Source organism: Xenopus laevis, chromosome 8L (assembly GCF_017654675.1).
Source record: "Xenopus laevis strain J_2021 chromosome 8L, Xenopus_laevis_v10.1, whole genome shotgun sequence".
Taxonomy (NCBI): Eukaryota; Metazoa; Chordata; class Amphibia; order Anura; family Pipidae; genus Xenopus; species Xenopus laevis.
In genome coordinates this window covers 120,645,253-120,663,570 of record NC_054385.1, presented here as the reverse complement: position 1 = coordinate 120,663,570, position 18,318 = coordinate 120,645,253, and the positions used below count along the sequence as shown (strand labels likewise).

Genomic DNA, 18,318 nt, shown 5'->3' with positions numbered 1-18,318 from the left:
ACTAGCTTAGCTCACGCGTATGCAGTATTACTATCAGTGGGTAAATGTTAATTAGCAAATATCTGTAGGTAATGATGATACAACCTGTGAAGCCTCAGCCAACCACACTTCAGAAAACATATTGCTATTAGGGTCTCCTAGGTCCAACCCTACTTTACTTTCTGAACGCTGTTGCAAAGACTGTAAGAGCTTAATAAATACCATCAAGTTTTAGGTTTTTGTAATTAGACAATAAAATGACATTGAGACAGCCCTGAAAGTGTTAACTGCCTCTTTACCCGCCCTAAAGGATTTCCGTGAGATGCAGAACTCCTACAGGAAATCCTATAGTATTTTAACAGAAGAACTGAGTTTCTCTACCCCCTCAGATGACCACAAGGAGAAAGATGCATGTGTGGGCTCTGGTGGTATATTTCCAATGTAAGTAATTTAAATGCAACAGCATTTTATCTTTTTATTTATATGTTTTTGTTTATTAGATGTATGAGACACAGTCAAATCTACATTACTCTATGTCCGTTTTCACAATTTTTATTGTATATAGTAGCAGAATACCCTACTCAATCATCCAGCTTTATATAAAATATATGCTAAATTGTCTCTTTATTATGGCAATTATTATAGCTAATTATACATGTAAAGATCTATTTCCTTTATTGCCAATGTCACATGTTTTCAATGAATTTTGCTATTCATTATTTTTTTTATTTTATATAAAATGCAGATTTTGCAAATGAAATCTTGTATGTTTGAGGTTTACTTATAATAATCTACGATTTAATTCACTTGTTCCCCTTGTAATTTGTTACTTTGTTGTATTTCAGCATTTTAAGACTCTAATACCCGCTGCCCATGATTACAAAACTTTAAAATGTAAAATATATACTTATAGAAATGGCAAAATTAAATATAAATTGTAGCATAGGGAACCTATAATATGCTGTCAATTAACATTATTACATTACAACTGCCTTTCAACATTTTCATTACATTTTTTTATGTCATCATAAAAAAAACCCTGTCTTGAAAATGTAAAACTATTTTTTAAATATTACTTTCTTGGTCTTAACATTTTTTTTTTTAATTTTTAATTCCTCAAGACCATGTTCTAATTAACTAAAAAAAATTAATACATTATTGCTAATTACAATACAGTTTCAGAATATGGAATAGGTTGCTACTTGCATTACGATAAAAACATTATTTTGTTTTGTATAACTGATTCATATTCATATGTTTGAGTTACTTTTTGTCAATACTGCCATTGTAATACATGTGTTGCTCTACATACTGTACCTAGTTACTAGGATAGGTTTATTATATCAGTTTATGCAACAACTATGCAATCATTAGTAAATCTAATTCGTTAACCCAAAAATTACGGAATGCCAGTCTCCCATAGACTCCATTTTATCCAAATAATCCAAATATTTAAAAATGATTTCCTTTTTCTCTGTAACAATAAAACAGTAGCTTGTACTTGATTCGATAAAATGAATCCTTATTAGAGGCAAAATCATCTTATTGGATTTATTTAATGTTTACATCATTTTCTAATAGATTTAAAGTATGAAGATCCAGATTACAGAATGATCCGTTATCTAGCAAACCCCAGGTCATGGATTTTCTAGATAACAGGTCCCATACCTGTATATAGTATTAATTTGCATTTGTACTAGGGATCTCAGTTAAGAAACAAGAATAATGCTTTTTAAATAATTAATTTATGTTTACAGATATCTTTTTGGCATACGCTACTGGAAACTCTCAGCAATTTGCTTGGCAAGGTGAAAGTGCCAATATAACTTGTTCTCTCAAAGTAATTCGTGTCCACTGGTACAAGGAAAAACTAGATGGAGGGCTAATTGGCATTAAAACAAACCGCTGTGCAGTCTACCAACCATCACTGAAATATTGTAATGAAAATAATATCCTGACTATTAAGGAGCTGGATGAAAATGATACTGGAATATATTACTGTTCTGATGGAGGACTCAGCCAAACCTTTGAATATGGCAGCATATTATTAATAAGAGGTAAGATGTTTTGTATGTAGATATTTAAATAATATTTACTAATTAAACTGGGACATAACAAATGATCAGTTATGAAGAGAGTTGTAGCCACATAAGGACATAAAGCACCAAATACTGACTTCAATCATCTTATAAACTCTCAGCAGTGAGTAGTGATGGGTGAATTTGTCCCGCTTTTGCGAAAAATCCACGAAAACGGCGAATTTTGATGCCCTCATCAATTCTGACGCTCAAGTCATTTTTGACGCTGGCGTTAAAGTCAATGGGCGTCCGAATAATGTTGACGTGCAACGGTTTTGACGCGAGCGACTTTTCCGACTCACGTCCAGGTGCTGCTGGAAGAAAATAGAAAGTCACTATTTACTGGGCCTGCGAGGGGCTTTTTTGGGGCCTCTGTGTTCTTGAAATGCCAGGGCTAGTGATGGGCGGATAAATTCACCCGGCGCGAATTTTCAGCGTGGAATTATCGCTGCAGTTTCGAAAATGTATTCGCCCATCACTAGCAGTGATGACTCCTGAATTGACTCTGGGATTGTCCAGCAGACAGACATGAGAGTCTTAGTAAAAAAAGCTTCCCTGCTAATGTTATTTTGATTATTTTCCATCACTTGTACATACAGATGCGTTGTATTACTGGATACATCAAGTAAATATGGTCATGGCAGCAACAACTACATATTGGGGGATTACAGTAGATTCTAACTATTTTTCACTGAGAGGCAGGGATGTCCTGAATTTTTTGCTAGTCTAAGGGGCACATTTACTTAGTTCGAGTGAAGGAATAGAAGAAAAAAAACTTTGAACTTCGAATGTTTTTTTGGCTACTTCGACCATCGAATGGGCTACTTCAACCCTCGACTACGACTTTGACTTCGAATTGAATGATTTGAACTAAAAATCATTCGACTATTCAAGCATTCGATAGTCGAAGTACTGTCTCTTTAGGAAAAAAACTTCGACCCCCTAGTTCGCCACCTAAAAGCTACCGAAGTCAATGTCAATGACCTTCCCCATAGGCTTCCTAAGTATTTTTTGGTCGATGAAAAATCGTTCGATCGATGGATTAAAATCCTTCGAATCGAAAAATTGTGAAAAATTTGCAAAATTCGTAAAACGGCGAAAAATGGTGAAATAGGAAAGTTCCCGAAAAAAACGTGACATTCGAATGTTTTCACGAAAATTTTTTAAAATTCGGACGTTTTCACTCAAAAATCAAGAAATTTTAAGGTTTTCACTAAAAAATTGTGAAATTTGAAGGATTTCACTCAAAAATCGTGAAATTTGAAGGTTTTCACAAAAAAATCTTGAAAATCGGACATTTTCACAAAAAAATCTTGAAAATCGGAAATTTACGCCTGCGAATTGTCACAGAAGTGAATTTATTCGCTGGCGGCGAAACGCTGGAATTCGCTGCAAATTTGTGCCAGGTAAATTTATTCGCCCATCAATACAAAATAGCATGGCTCATTTAATAACACTGATTGCATGCTGAATAATGAATATAAACACAGTATCTTATGGGTCATTTTAGGTTTACTGCATCAGTACATTGTTAGTAATCAACCTTGAGTGTGCATATAAATGTTTTTGGAATTGGTAGCTAGTTTAAATGCATATTGTCATTCATTTTAAATTGGTTGATTTTTTTCTACTTAGGGCTATAACCCATGGGGGGGATTTAACATTTATTGCATGTTGCATGTTATGAAATTTGATTTGTCAGTTTTCCTTTAAAATTACTTAATTTGGGATAAGAAACAAAGTGTTCCTTCAAATTTAAAATGGATTTTGCATGAGGTTGCTGAAGCCTCTATAGCCTCACATCAGTCTTGTAAACTGTAAACAGTAAACTGATTTAGATTGTAAAGAGAGGTGTTAAATAAATGTTGTTATGAAGCTGCTTATTTTCATTGATGCTGCCTGCTACTGCCATAGTTTACAAGGTGTTTTATACCAGTATGTTTATTTTGTAACCCATTTAAGTCAATTATAAAAAATTGGGGTGAAAGTAAATGCCTATGGTAGAAATGGCATAAAAGAAACATGAGTTTTTATGCTAGAGCATTGGTGCTATTTATGCTAAAATTTTACCCAGAAAAAAAAGTGTAGTGTAGTAGGGGCAGATTTATCAAGGGTCGAATTTTGATTTGAAAAACTTCAAAATTCGAATTGAAAAAGACCAACTGAAATTAAATCAATGTTTTTTTTAGGCCGAATGGGTTAGTTTTTGAGTGAATACGTCAGTTTTCTATCAATTACGTCAGTTTTCGATCTAATTCGAATCATGTGATTCAAAGTTTTTCCCCCAAAAAAACCTTAGATTTTTAGAAGTCTACCAATTGAATACAAATAGGTTCTAGGAGGTCCCCCATAGGCTAAAACAGCAATTCGGCAGGTTTTAGATGGCTAATGGTCGAAGTCAAGTTTTTAAAGAGACAGTACATGATAAATTTCGAAATTCAAATCGAATTTGGACTATTCCCTAGTCGAAGTACACAAAAATTAGCTCGAAATTTGATATTTTTTTTAATTCAAATTTTCACTTCGACCTTTGATAAATCAGCCCCTAAATGTTTACACAGCTTGATAGATTTGCCCTTTTCTGTATGGTGAGGCCAAGTCTTCAGATGGTGATATGTGGTGTAATAGGTCGCCTTTTCTTTATGATAAATAAGTTAGGTCTCCCTTTTCCTATAAATAACAATGAACAGGAAAGTTTCCAGAAAAAAAATGATCTGTTGTTTTTTTTTAAGGCAGAGAATAGTTTTCCCTAGTGGAGCAAAGTAAACAACCTAAGCGCAGACTCATTGGCCTCTTGTTACAATTTTAAGAGCCAGACCTGGATTCACTGTATGTGTTTTTTATTTAGACCATATTGATGTTGTTGCTTCAAATGTTCAATATGAAATGCAGTTTGTCAAGTAACTTAGATATCATGATGGGGTTGGTGTTATTCGCTGTACAGTACATGCAATGCAGCCTTATCATTGTGCTTTTTAATTTTATTTGCATTGGAAATCTCAGGCATATATGCTGAGCAAATTCACTTTGGGTCAGGTGACGGGGCGCATATGCAAAGGCTGGGCTAAGATTATAGAGGTCTGAAGGCCTACTATAGTCTCTGTTCATTGCAGAAGACTGGATTCTTATTACTTTCCAACATCTCTAATTGATCCACTGATGGATGGGAAGATTTTGTTTAAGGGGAATATTAAATAAATGATGTGACTCTGTAGTTATGCCGTACCAGTCACTGGAGACAAATTAACAATTGCTGGCCTTGTTAATTATTAAATCACTAGTCACTAGGGTTGAACCTCTTAGGCTTAAAGGCTCAATATATGCCTGGGGTTTAATTGTACTAAATAGGGCAAAAGAAACCCCAACCTTTGATATTTCACTATAAAAATGGAGAGTAGCAAATAGGATATGCAAATTAATTTAGACAAATTACAATAGCCCCTGATTAATGAGACTGGGGGATAAATGCAGAGTAAGTTTTCTAGGGTAATTATATAAAAATGGGCACAATTACCCAAACCTGTACCCACAGCAATCAGATGTCTGCTTTCTAAGAGATAACCACTAAATCCTAAATGATGATAGACCTAAGCAAACTGTTCACATTTTATCACCCATACATATAAACCTTAACTCTGTGCTGTATATTTATATTTTCCCCTTTCAGACAGAAATAAGGTAGAACCCATACTCTCCATACTTGAACAAAACCAAGAGGACTACTTAGAATCAGACACCATTGCCCTGATGTGCGTTGCCCTTCACTGGTCTGAAGAATGGAGCTTTGTTCATTGGAATATATCTGGCAACATATCAGAGGGTCCGACCATGTTTTACCCAGATGGTGTAATAAGAAGTTTGATTTTCATCTTAAAGGAAAATACAAATATGGATCTAAATGCCCAATGTACAGTTGAAGAGAAATTGACTGGAAAAACTATCACCGCCACAATGCGAAAGGCAGAGCCAACAGATATTATGAGAAGAAAGAGACATGGTAAATTATTATTAGTGAATTGAAATAAGATTTAATGTGCATTCTGAACAAGAACTTGTCTTTTCTGTTGCATAAAACGTAAAAATGTCCATTCAATTTGGGTTACAAAGCATAGACATTTATTATTGATAGAACTAGTACAGGCATACAAACAAGCATCCAGTGGAACTAGAATGATGAAATGTGAGAATTTACAGTGAAGGAATGCCTTTTATGTCCCACAAAGTGTAAATGTTGGTGCAGGGCACACTGGTAACTCACATATTGATCAGACCAAAATTTGTGGATAAAAAATGAATACCTTTATTTATATAATTATTATTATTATTATTAACATGTATTTGTATAGTGCCAACATATTGCGTAGCACTGTAAAGTAAATGTGATTATACAACTAAATCACATGAATTATATACATAGAACATATGGAGTTACATACATCACAATCAATACAAAAGGTGAGGAAGGCCCTATGCAAAAGAGCTTACACTTACAGGGAAGGGAGTAATACACAAGGAGTGGGAGTGGGCAAGATTGAATTTAAGTGGGTGAGAAATGTGGTACTGTATGTGGTGTTGCGTTTGATAGTTAAGCAGAGTGAGGGTAGGCTTCTCGAAAGAAGTGCGTTTTCAGAGATTTCTTGAAAGCAGAAAGGTTGGGAGAAAGTCGGACAGACAGTGGGAGAGAGTTCCAGAGGAGGGGTGCAGCCCTTGCAAAGTCTTGAATGCGAACATGTGAGGAGGTAATGAGAGAAGAGTTGAGTAGCAGGTCAGTAGAGGAACGTAGTTCTGCTAAGAAATGTTTTAACTAATTGTAGCAAATTGTAACAGTTCAGAATGCTCCTGGATCACTGAGCTGCCAGACTGAAACCCCAGAGACATGAACATTAAACTTTAAACTTCAATTCTACAAAAACAGAAAAACAGTAAAAGACAGAAAGCAATTGAAAAAAGACTTTGTTTATGGTGAACAATCTAAAAATAACTCAACTGAAAAAAGTGTTTGGAAGGTGAATAACTCATTTAAAATGAAAACTTAAGCAACAGATAGTTTAAATCATATTAAGAATATATTAAAGAACCTCACGAAACTTGTCCATATATTTAAGTAAATGTTGTCCTTTTACATCTCTTGCCTTGAACCACCATTTTGTGATGGTCTGTGTGCTGCCTCAGAGATCACCTGACCAGAAATACTGCAGCTCTAACTGTAACAGGAAGAAGTGTTGAAGCAAAAGACAGAACTCTGTCTAATTGGCTCATGTGACCTAACAAGTATGGTTTGTTGGTATGTTTGTGTGCACATTGAATCATACGATCCCAGAGGGCGACCCTTATTTTTCAAAATGGCAATTTTCTATTTATGATTACTTCAGCCAAACGAAATGCAGATGCACACCTGGTCCCTCTTTTCACGTTCATGGTGCCTGGAACATAGGAGGACGGCACCTCCAATAATTGGTGAGTAAATAGAATGAATCCAGCACACGAAATCTGCTCAAGGGTTATTACCCGTGTTTAATGCCAAGCCAAACAGGTTACAACATTTCGGGGGCGTACCCCTTCGTCAGGTGCACCTGACGAAGGGGTACACCCCCGAAACGTTGTAACCTGTTTGGCTTGGCATTAAACACGGGTAATAACCCTTGAGCAGATTTCGTGTGCTGGATTCATTCTATTTACTCACTATTTATGATTACCCAATGGCACATACTACTATAAATGTATATTATAATGAAAATGGTTTATTTACATGAAGCAGGGTTTTACATATGAGCTGTTTTATGCAATATCTTTTTATAGAGACCTACATTGTTTGGGGGGTATAGTTTTCCTTTAAGGAAACAGTCACCAATATCCAATCACAATGGTTCCAACTATTCAGGTAGGCGTTGGCTGAAACTCACACAGGTGTGAAAGTGAGATCTGGTCACAATGGTACCATAACCGCTGCATCACATCTTCACACAATTTTCAGTTTCAGCTATCACCTACCTGAATAGATCAATGGAACTACCATTGACCATTGATGGTATTTATTTTTTGTGCAATGTAAGTATGAAATAATCCCCACATACCAGACAAGCAGGTGGAGGATTAGCAGATGCTTTGTCTCTTGGCCCTGATCCCCAGCAGCACCCCTTGCCCCTCCCCCAGACAAGCTCAAATAGACGCAGTGGTCAGTCAGAGGATTTTAAAAAAAAATGTAATTTTCTTTATTTTTTTTCCGGCAAACAGGTTTGGGGAGGCTTAGCCTCCCAAGCCTTAATGAAAATCTGCCTATGATGCAACAGATTCTGCTGGGTACCTGGCATTCCCATAACAGCTTATTTCAGATAGGAACAACACGTAAGGGGGTCTGGAGTAAGAAGATGCAACTGCACTAAATACAGTAATTGTGGACTTTCTCGACAGCAAAGCTCATAGAGAAGATTTAGCATTATGTTAAACAGGCTTTATATTTGTATTGTTGTTTTTCTTCTGTAGTGGTAATTGTTTTAGTTCATGTAGAGGGACAAAGCCTGTATGAAAGTTCTCCATGTGACATTAAAGTGTTTTGTTAAATAATTTGTTATTCTAACTACTACAATATCTGACAATTACTGTTTTTCTCTACAGACTGCCTCATTGTGGTATATGTGGGTATAGGAATCAATGTTACTGTCCTGCTTATACACCAGATCATCCTGTTTTATAGACGGAGAACCCTAACAGAAAAGAATGCACCTTCAGCAGGTACTTTCACATTAGCCCACTGAATATGTTTGATACAAATATACCTGCATTTCTTTTGACATTTTGTCATCTTATAAGTGCAATATGCCATGCAAAAGAAAAACAGGGAAATAACAAAAATGTGGTGGAGGGTTAACATGTACTTCACCAGAAGGGCATCATTTTTAGCAATACAGGACACAAATGAAGTAGAGGAAATTGTAAAATGGTCACAATACAAATCAAGAATCCCTGCAATGGGAAGCTTTACCATACGACTATGAAGATTTTCATTCATCCAGGTCATGGTATGTATATCTAGTACAGGTATGGGACTTGTTATCCAGAATGCTCGGGACCTGGGGTTTTCCGGATAACGGATCTTTCTGTAATTTGGGTCTTCATGCCTTAAGTCTACTAGAAATTCATTTAAACATTAAATAAACCCAATAGGCTGGTTTTGCTTCCAATAAGGATTCATTATATTTTATTTGGGATCAAGTACAATCTACTGTTTTATTATTACAGAGAAAAAGGAAATCATTTTTAAAAATTTGGATTATTTGGATAAAATGGAGTCTATAGGAGACAGCCATTCTGTAATTCGGAGCTTTCTGGATATCGGGTTTCCGGATAAGTGATCCTATACCTGTATAAGTAAATCTAAAAACAACTGGAATTTACCATACATAACCATGTGAAACAACATTAAATTAATATAATAATTCCTGAGTGGGCAGCTGAACCTCCTCTATTTGAGTTCCACATGACTTACTTGCTTGATCCTTTATGGGGTGCCGTTTGTCCCAAATACATTCTGTATACAAAACGATCCCTAATACACAGAATGAATGTCTCTCATGTTATATAAATATTTGTGACCATACACAGAGAAAACAAATATACGAAAGACTTATTTCTATTAAAGAATGAAAACAAAATCTGGTTAGTGCACAAAAGGATGTCATTATATCACAAACTCCATTCTGTACATTTTAACAAGCAATCTGTCGCACAAATGTATAACCTCCATGTAACGGACACACTTATGTGCAAAGTTACTTACAGAATGAATTATGTAAAAACAAAGTTGGACATAATATATAATAGTGTAACTAACTAGTGCTTGTCAAGCTAGATTTGACTGACAAAATAGATATTTGTGACAGAAAGCAAGATTTTATAGTACAGGATTCATTCTTTCCACAAAATGACAGTTTTGTTTCACAAAACAGATAAAATAACCATTCTGTGAAGCAACACTGTCAGTCACATTCCTGAACCAATAAGAACAAAGCTTATTGCCATATACAAACAAGATGAGAAGTGGCCAGCTCTGCTCCACATGGCTAAGGCAAAGTATCTGACCTGCTATAGAGGGCACCCTCTAATGTCCCCTGTGCTGCATAGTAATAAACATGAACAAACCTTTCCTTAAAGAGCTGCTGTTAAACAATACAGGTTCATAAATGGAAGTTTTTGCAAATGGCTGAGAAATATAATGCTGCACTTATAATGATTGTAGAGAAAGAAAAGTATGCAAAACTTATATAAATATGATCATTTTAGGTGATATGGCTATTCTTATTGTATTAACCTGCTTGTGTGGCCATTTTGGTTAAGGGCATTCCTGCTGTTTTGCCATTATCTTATGACTCACTCCTGTTCCTCTTCCTGTCTAAGCTGAGAGTAATTATGGGACAGGCCACACCCACCTGCAATGTTGTATTAAATGTACCAGAAGTTACTGTGCTTCTCTGGCTCCTTTGCCTGACTCTCAGAGTCAGTTATAAGTTTTGTACATGATAGTTAGACTCCAATGTCTCCTCCTAGCTGTAATCTTGCACCAATTAGCTTGTAGTAGTCTCTTAATAATGTGCTTAGCTATAGTTCAACTACTATATAATAGTTTTAGCCAGAGACTTGGGACTGATCATGTGCACACACATTGTGTTTAGTATGATGTGTAGGTTATATGAGCAGCCACTCCTGAGTACTGTGTGTAAACAAAAGGCTTTAGGACTTCAACTTCACCTCCTTTCATGAATTTGGGTCTTTTCGCCGCTTTGGGACTTCAGCTTCGTCTTTTCGGCACTTCCGCATTCTGTAATATGCGAAATGGCCGCATGACTCGGGCGCTCGTAAAGGGGACCCGGCTCTTTGAAAAATGCAGCACTTCTGGGCCCCCCTTCAGGCCCGGAACACTTGTCCCCCCCTGCTGGCGGCCCTGGACATGCATGTGACATGGGCGCAGTTGTGCTCTCTGCTATAGTGTTGTGCCCCCCTCGACCCACTCTGATGTGAAAGGGTTAAGCACTGGGCAGGTAAGGGGGACAGCATCATTAGAGTCTTTTGTTATAAATAAATATAAAGCATTGTACAGCTTGTTGCTTCTATATAAATAGATTATGATCCCCTAAAATTGCCCCTGCCTAAATGACCCAGTACTAAATGACACAGTACTCAGGAGTGGCTGCTCATATAACATACACATCATACTATAGAGAATGCGACTGTGCACATGATCAGTCCCAAGTCTCTGGCTAAAGCTATTATGTAGTAGTTGAACCATACCATTTTGGAAATATAAAGAGAGACAAAAAATTATTTTGCATGTAGTGCAGCAATTTTTTTGACCACACCCATTTTGTGGTCACACCCCCTAATTACCATGTTCATTTTACAAAGTTTGGCAGGTTATAAAAATGTGAAAATATTTCTCCTTATCTAAACTGTTAAAATTACTTATTTTCTTATCTCAAAATTGTTATAAAGCATCTTAGTTGCACCTGTTAGCTGTACTGGCCTCTCTGCCAAAAGCCAATTAAGTTAGAAACTTTGGCTGTTCAGTGCAGAGAAAAGAGGGACTTTCCAGTACAAATGAGGGACCTCAGGTTGAGCTGTCAAAAGAGGTACTGTCCCTCTGAAAAAGGGACAGTTGGGAGGTATGTGTGCACATGATCAGTCCCAAGTCTCTGGCTAAAGCTATTATGTAGTAGTTGGACTATAGCTAAGCACATTATTAAGAGACTACTACAAGCTAATTGGTGCAAGATTACAGCTAGGAGGAGACATTGGAGTCTAACTATCATATACAAAACTTATAGCTGACTCTGAGTCAGGCAAAGCAGCCAGACAAGCACTGTAACTTCTGGTACATTTAATACAACATGGAAGGTGGGTGTGGCCTGTCCCATTATTACTCTCATCTTAGACAGGAAGAGGAACAGGAGTGAGTCATAAGATAATGGCAAAACAGCAGGAATGCCCTTAACCAAAATGGCCACACAAGCAGGTTAATACAATAAGAATAGCCATATCACCTAAAATGATCATATTTATATAAGTTTTGCAAACTTTTCTTTCTCTACAATCATTATAAGTGCAGCATTATATTTCTCAGCCATTTGCAAAAACTTCCATTTATGAACCTGTAGTGTTTAACAGCAGCTCTTTAAGGAAAGGTTTGTTCATGTTTATTACTATGCAGCACAGGGGACATTAGAGGGCGCCCTCTATAGCAGGCCAGATACTTTGCCTTAGCCATGTGGAGCAGAGCTGGCCACTTCTCATCTTGTTTGTATATGGCAATAAGCTTTGTTCTTATTGATTCAGGAATGTGACTGACAGTGTTGCTTCACAGAATGGTTATTTTATCTGTTTTGTGAAACAAAACTGTCATTTTGTGGAAAGAATGAATCCTGTGCTATAAAATCTTGCTTTCTGTCACAGATATCTATTTTGTCAGTCAAATCTAGCTTGACAAGCACTAGTTAGTTACAATATTATATATTATGTCCAACTTTGTTTTTACATAATTCATTCTGTAAGTAACTTTGCACATAAGTGTATCCGTTACATGGAGGTTATACATTTGTGAGACAGATTGCTTGTTAAACTGTACAGAATGGTGTTTGTGATATAATGACATCCTTTTGTGCACCAGTCAGATTTTGTTTTCATTCTTTAATAGAAATAAGTCTTTCGTATATTTGTTTTCTCTGTGTATGGTCACAAATATTTATATAACATGAGAGACATTCATTCTGTGTATTAGGGATAGTTTTGTATACAGAATGTATTTGGGACAAATGGCACCCCATAATCCTTTGGCCTGAGGACATGGGCCACTGTGCAACACAAACCAAGATTTGAAGTAAGCAATCCAACAAAGTAAAATGTAAAACTTACATGGTTAGAAAGTGCATGCCATGAAAAAGCTTTCAGGGGCAGCTGCCTCAGGTGAAGACACATGCAAAGCACAAGAGACATATAAATATTCCCTCTTATTAATGAAGGATCAAGCTATTTTGTTCCCTTTCCCTTCCCTTGAGTGTAATAATCAAGTGGTCTTCTAGGAGAGAATGGGAAAACTTTAATATATATATACAATCATGCATCTATTAGATTTCATATAAAATATAAATCAAGATCATGTTACACAGTCTATGTTTGATTTTTTCAACTTGATTTCTTTCTAGGTGGAACTGTTCAAAGTTTATCGGAAAATGAAATGGTAAGAAAGTGATACAATCTGGTCAGTATATGTTATGAGGTTCCCTAGGGTGTCTTCAGTTAGCAGGCTACTAGACTTCTATATATAGTTAAAATTAGTGATGGCAAATTTATTCGCGAATTCGCGAAACTGAACAGAAAATTTGGCGGCATAAAAAAAAATGGACACCGGCGCCATTTCACGAATTTTGTGGGAAATTCACAAATTTTTCGGCGAAATGGGACAAATTCGCCCATCACTAGTTAAAATTTGTACACTATTAATTTTTTTGTCTCCACAACAAAATGCATTTCTAATATTTTTCCACCCAAATAAATAAGGTTAAAAGTCCCCATAGCTTTAAACCCCCTAAACGTGCTATTTCCCTAGATTCTAGGCAAAAGCCACTGTATCTAAGCTAATTTTACATGGGAGGTGAAAAAATCAGAATCGTTATTTAAAGGGATCCTGTCATCAGAAAACATGTTTTTTTCAAAACGCATCTGTTAATAGTGCTACTCCAGCAGAATTCTGCACTGAAATCCATTTCTCAAAAGAGCAAACAGATTTTTTTATATTCAATTTTGAAATCTGACATGGGGCTAGACATTTTGTCAATTTCCCAGCTGCCCCCAGTCATGTGTCTTGTGCCTGTACTTTAGGAGAGAAATGCTTTCTGGCAGGCTGCTGTTTTTCCTTCTCAATGTAACTGAATGTGTCTCAGTGGGACATGGGTTTTTACTATTGAGTGTTGTTCTTAGATCTACTTAGATCTGTTATCTTGTGTTAGGGAGCTGCTATCTGGTTACCTTCCCATTGTTCTTTTGTTTGGCTGCTGGGGGGGTGCTATCACTCCAACTTGCAGTGAAGAGTGATTGAAGTTTATCAGAGCACAAGTCACATGACTTGGGGCAGCTGGGAAATTGACAATATGTCTAGCCCCATGTCAGATTTCAAAATTGAATATAAAAAAATCTGTTTGCTCTTTTGAGAAATGGATTTCAATGCAGAATTCTGCTGGAGCAGCACTATTAACTGATTCATTTTGAAAAAAATTTTTTTTCCCATGACAGTATCCCTTTAAGGGCAAGTTAATTTTATTATATTACATTCTCGTATTCCAGTAATTGTCTTTTTCTAATCTTTTTGTTTGCAGGTTGTCTATGCAGCTGTGACATAATCAAAGGTTACAGAAATTTTACCAAAAGGATTAAAATGAATTCAGAGCCGACTAGTTGCCTATAATTAGGTTACATAAATTCAAGGATTTGTAACAGAGGTTATTGGGAATCATGAAATAAAAAAATATAAAATATTTCTATAATTTAGAACTGTTATAATGTATAAAGGGACACATCTCAAACACTTGATGGATTTCTCATTACACATATTTCTTCACTGAATCTCTATCTTCTTCTATTCCATTGACATAGGCACTGATGGTAAATATGATTCTAGAAGAGTGAGGCCAAGAGTTTACTTTGAAAGGGGTTGCTCACCTTTAAATTAACTTTTATTATGATGTAGAGCAGGGATCCACAACTTGTAGCTCGTGAGCAACATGTTGTTCTACAACCCCTTGGATGTTGCTCTCCGTGTCCTCAAAGCAGGTGCTATTTTTTAAATTCCTGGCTTGGAAGCAAGTTTTAATTGCATAAAAAGTAAGTATAGTGCCAAGTAGAGTCTCCTGTAGGCTGCCAGTCCACAGAGGGATGACCAAATAGCCAATCACAGCCATTATTTGTCACCTAATTGACTTTTTCATGCTTGGGTTAAAAAAAGGTTGGGGACCCCTGATGTAGAGAGTGATATTCCCTTTGTTTTCATGGCAAATTGATCTTTTTAGTTGATGGTCAATTCGTACGATTGTTCCGAGAAAATTGTGGTCTCACGATGAGGATTAGTGATGGGCGAATTTATTCGCCAGGCGCGAATTCGCGGCGAATTTGCGCGTTTCGCCGGCAGCGAATAAATTTGCGAGTTTCGCCGGCAGCGAATAAATTTGCGAAACGCCCGCGAAAATTCACGGCAAAAACGGAGCGCCAGCGCCGTTTCGTGAATTTTTCGCCATTTCGCGCAAAATTCGCGAATTTTTCGGCGAAGCGAAACGGCGCAAATTCGCCCATCACTAATGAGGATCTGATCTTTTAAAAATCTCAACATCTATGGCCAGCTTTACAGAGCATTTGGTTTTCTTAGATGGTTTCAGTGACCCCCATTTCAAAGCTGAAATGAGTCAGAGGAAGGTGGCAACTTAGAACGTTTCTTAAAATTAGCCATTCTACCCATTAATAATCCAAGATTTAGTATTGCATTTCTATTGATCTGCTGAAACACTTTCTGTGGAGGTATCATCAACCTATATATATATATAGCTATGTGTTTAAATATAAATAAAGGATAGAGAACAAAAAGAAAGGACCGCTACTGCTCACCGCATATCCTAACCAGGTGCTCTGTCAAACAGTGTCCCCACTGCCAACATCCAATGACTCAAAACCGGCAGACGGCACTTCTGGAATAGGTTTTATTGGGGTTGCTGCTGTAAAACCTAACGCGTTTAGGGAGTAAATCCCTTAATCATAGGTCATGTATATTATATATAAATAAATACATTTAATAATGCTTTCATATTCCAAGTAATACTAATAGTAATAGCTGCAGTAATGCTATAAATGGATGAGGCTTGGGTGTTCACCAAAAAAAAAAAAAAACAAGTGGGGAGTTAGTGAAATGGACAAAAAGTCTTCTAAACATCTTCTAAACATCTTTGTGTTGTATTTAATAAAATGTCTAAAATGTCTATTAAATAACATCAATTGAACATTAGTTGTGTTTATAGATAGGTCTCTGAGTGCACTGTGCAGAAGCTGGACATATGGAAATAATAATAATAACCAATGCTAAACTAAAATACCAGGTCATAAATGATATGGTACTTTTACATGTAAGTAGCAGAGCAATGGACATTCTTCTCAATTGTTCACTCTAACTGGGCTTATGGCTTCTCAACTTCTGCCACTGTTCTAAGAACTCCCAGGGGAACCAGTCCAACAGTTTAGGAACTACCCTCCAACACCCATAGACATTCAGGGTCACTATTTGAGCATATACGATCAGTGTCCATGTGGCCAAACTAATTTGAAGGGGTATTAAATATGTTTCAAAAGTAATTTCTGGACATAATGGAACTTATGGACAGATAAGCACAGGATGGACTTTGTATCACTATCACTTTATTCCCATTTGGCATTTTGGCATATGTACTTGTAATTTCACAGGGGTTTATGGGACGATGTGTCTCACATTGGAAAGGCAGATCTGTTCTGGATGCCCTTTCCGCTAACATATTAATATAAGTTTGTGTGTTATACAAGGCTTGATGAAGGACAAGTCTGAAACGTTTCCTGTTCTGTGGCACCAATAAACCTTTTGTTTGCACCTATTCAGAGTGCGGCTGTATTATTATTATTTGTTTTGCTTTGTATCCTGACTACCTCAGGGCCTTCTCCCAAACACTGGACCAAACTAGGTTTAGCACTCTGTTACGTACAATTTACCAGTACTGAGAAAACCACGCGCACACTCAGGCCCTTCGTGAGGTAATGCTGGTGCCCAGGACCTGAGGGAGACGGCACTCCCAATGGATCAAGGAAAGAGAGAAAGGTCTGGCACACAGAGCAGTTTAAACCGGGGTGCAACCCCTGGTGTGTTTATTGCATCAACAACGTTTTGGAGGGCGTTCCCCCTTCGTCACCTGACGAAGGGGGAACGCCCTCCGAAACATACAATTTACCATCACAGACAGAAACACAACCAGATTCCAAATCATCTTTGCAAACAGCACTGTAAGAAACTTACCCTGGTGGTCTAGTGGGCAGCGGGGTCCATGCCGCGTCCTTGGCGTGGACGCCCGCTGTGCCACTCCTATCCTGCCCTTGCCGGCGCCATCTTGGATTACTAGGGCGCGCGCGGTGCACCTGCGCACCTCTTAAAGGCGCAGGCGTGATTGCGCCAGCGCGCAACGGAGCGAAATTGCGCACGTTTTGGCGCCAATTGGATCCCTATTTAAGGCCCATTCAGACCTGTAGCCAGTGCCCGTTATAGGATCATATCCTGAGGTTTCCTGAGCTTTTTGCTACCTGTTTCTGAATTTGCAATCTTGACTGATTATCCTTGTTTGACCCTGCCTGTTCCTGACTACTCTGCATTCTGTATTCTGACCCTTGCCTGCCTACGACAACGATTCTTGCTTAACCCTTTGATTGACAACCTGGTTTGACCCTTGCCTGCCTGACGATTCTGATATCCGCCTGCCTCGACCCAACCTGTCTGACCATCCTTCTGCCTTATCCAGTCTGTCTGATTATCTGGTTTTGACCCCTTGCCTGCCTGACGATTCTGCTATCTGCCTGTCCTGATCCGGTCTGTTCCGTTTCCACCTGACGCCTTGTCCTTGACCTTCTGCCCAAAGACTCTTGCTATCCGGTCGTGCCCCTTTGCCTGCCAGAACTCCTCGCCTTGTACCCCTCGTTAAGTCCAGGTGGCACCCAATTAAGCTGAGGGCTCCTTCCGAAGCCCAAAGGAGGTCACACTACTGGTGAAGCCGAGCCGAGACCAGGGTCCTTGGCATTTGTTCTGGTATTGGGTGCCGGCCGTGACAAGCACCTTCTCAGGCAAAGACTTACAAAACTAAATGGAAGTGCCAGTAATATGTTTGGACACAAGTACCTTAATGAATGAAGGCAAATCGCTTTTAGTGCAACCACACTTGTAATTTACTCCTTTGGGTACTAAAAAGAAATGCATTAATATTACATAGAAATATTGATCCTTTTCATTCTACTTCCTATTATCCGCTAAGATATTGTATCATTCTTGCAATGAATTAAAACAGATTGAAATTAAACCTGCAAACTAAAATTAAATCGTTTTTAAGGAAGGAGCTGATGTAAACCCCCGAAATTCTAGTTCATTTGTTTGTATTCATTTATTTGACAATTATGGTTAGGTATATAATTTCCATCTATTATGCGAGTCTCAAAATTACATCAT

At 37.5% G+C, this 18,318-nt stretch overlaps 1 protein-coding gene across 1 annotated transcript; it reads left to right on the top strand.

The window, feature by feature from the left end:
- Positions 1–309: 309 nt before the first annotated feature.
- On the top strand, positions 310–14,819 carry LOC121396921. Its single transcript, XM_041572578.1, has 6 exons — positions 310–420; positions 1,737–2,036; positions 5,725–6,054; positions 8,673–8,789; positions 13,250–13,284; positions 14,420–14,819. Exons 1-6 carry the CDS (start codon positions 369–371, stop codon positions 14,441–14,443), a joined length of 858 nt encoding a protein of 285 aa, XP_041428512.1. The 5' UTR covers positions 310–368; the 3' UTR covers positions 14,444–14,819.
- Positions 14,820–18,318: the final 3,499 nt, after the last annotated feature.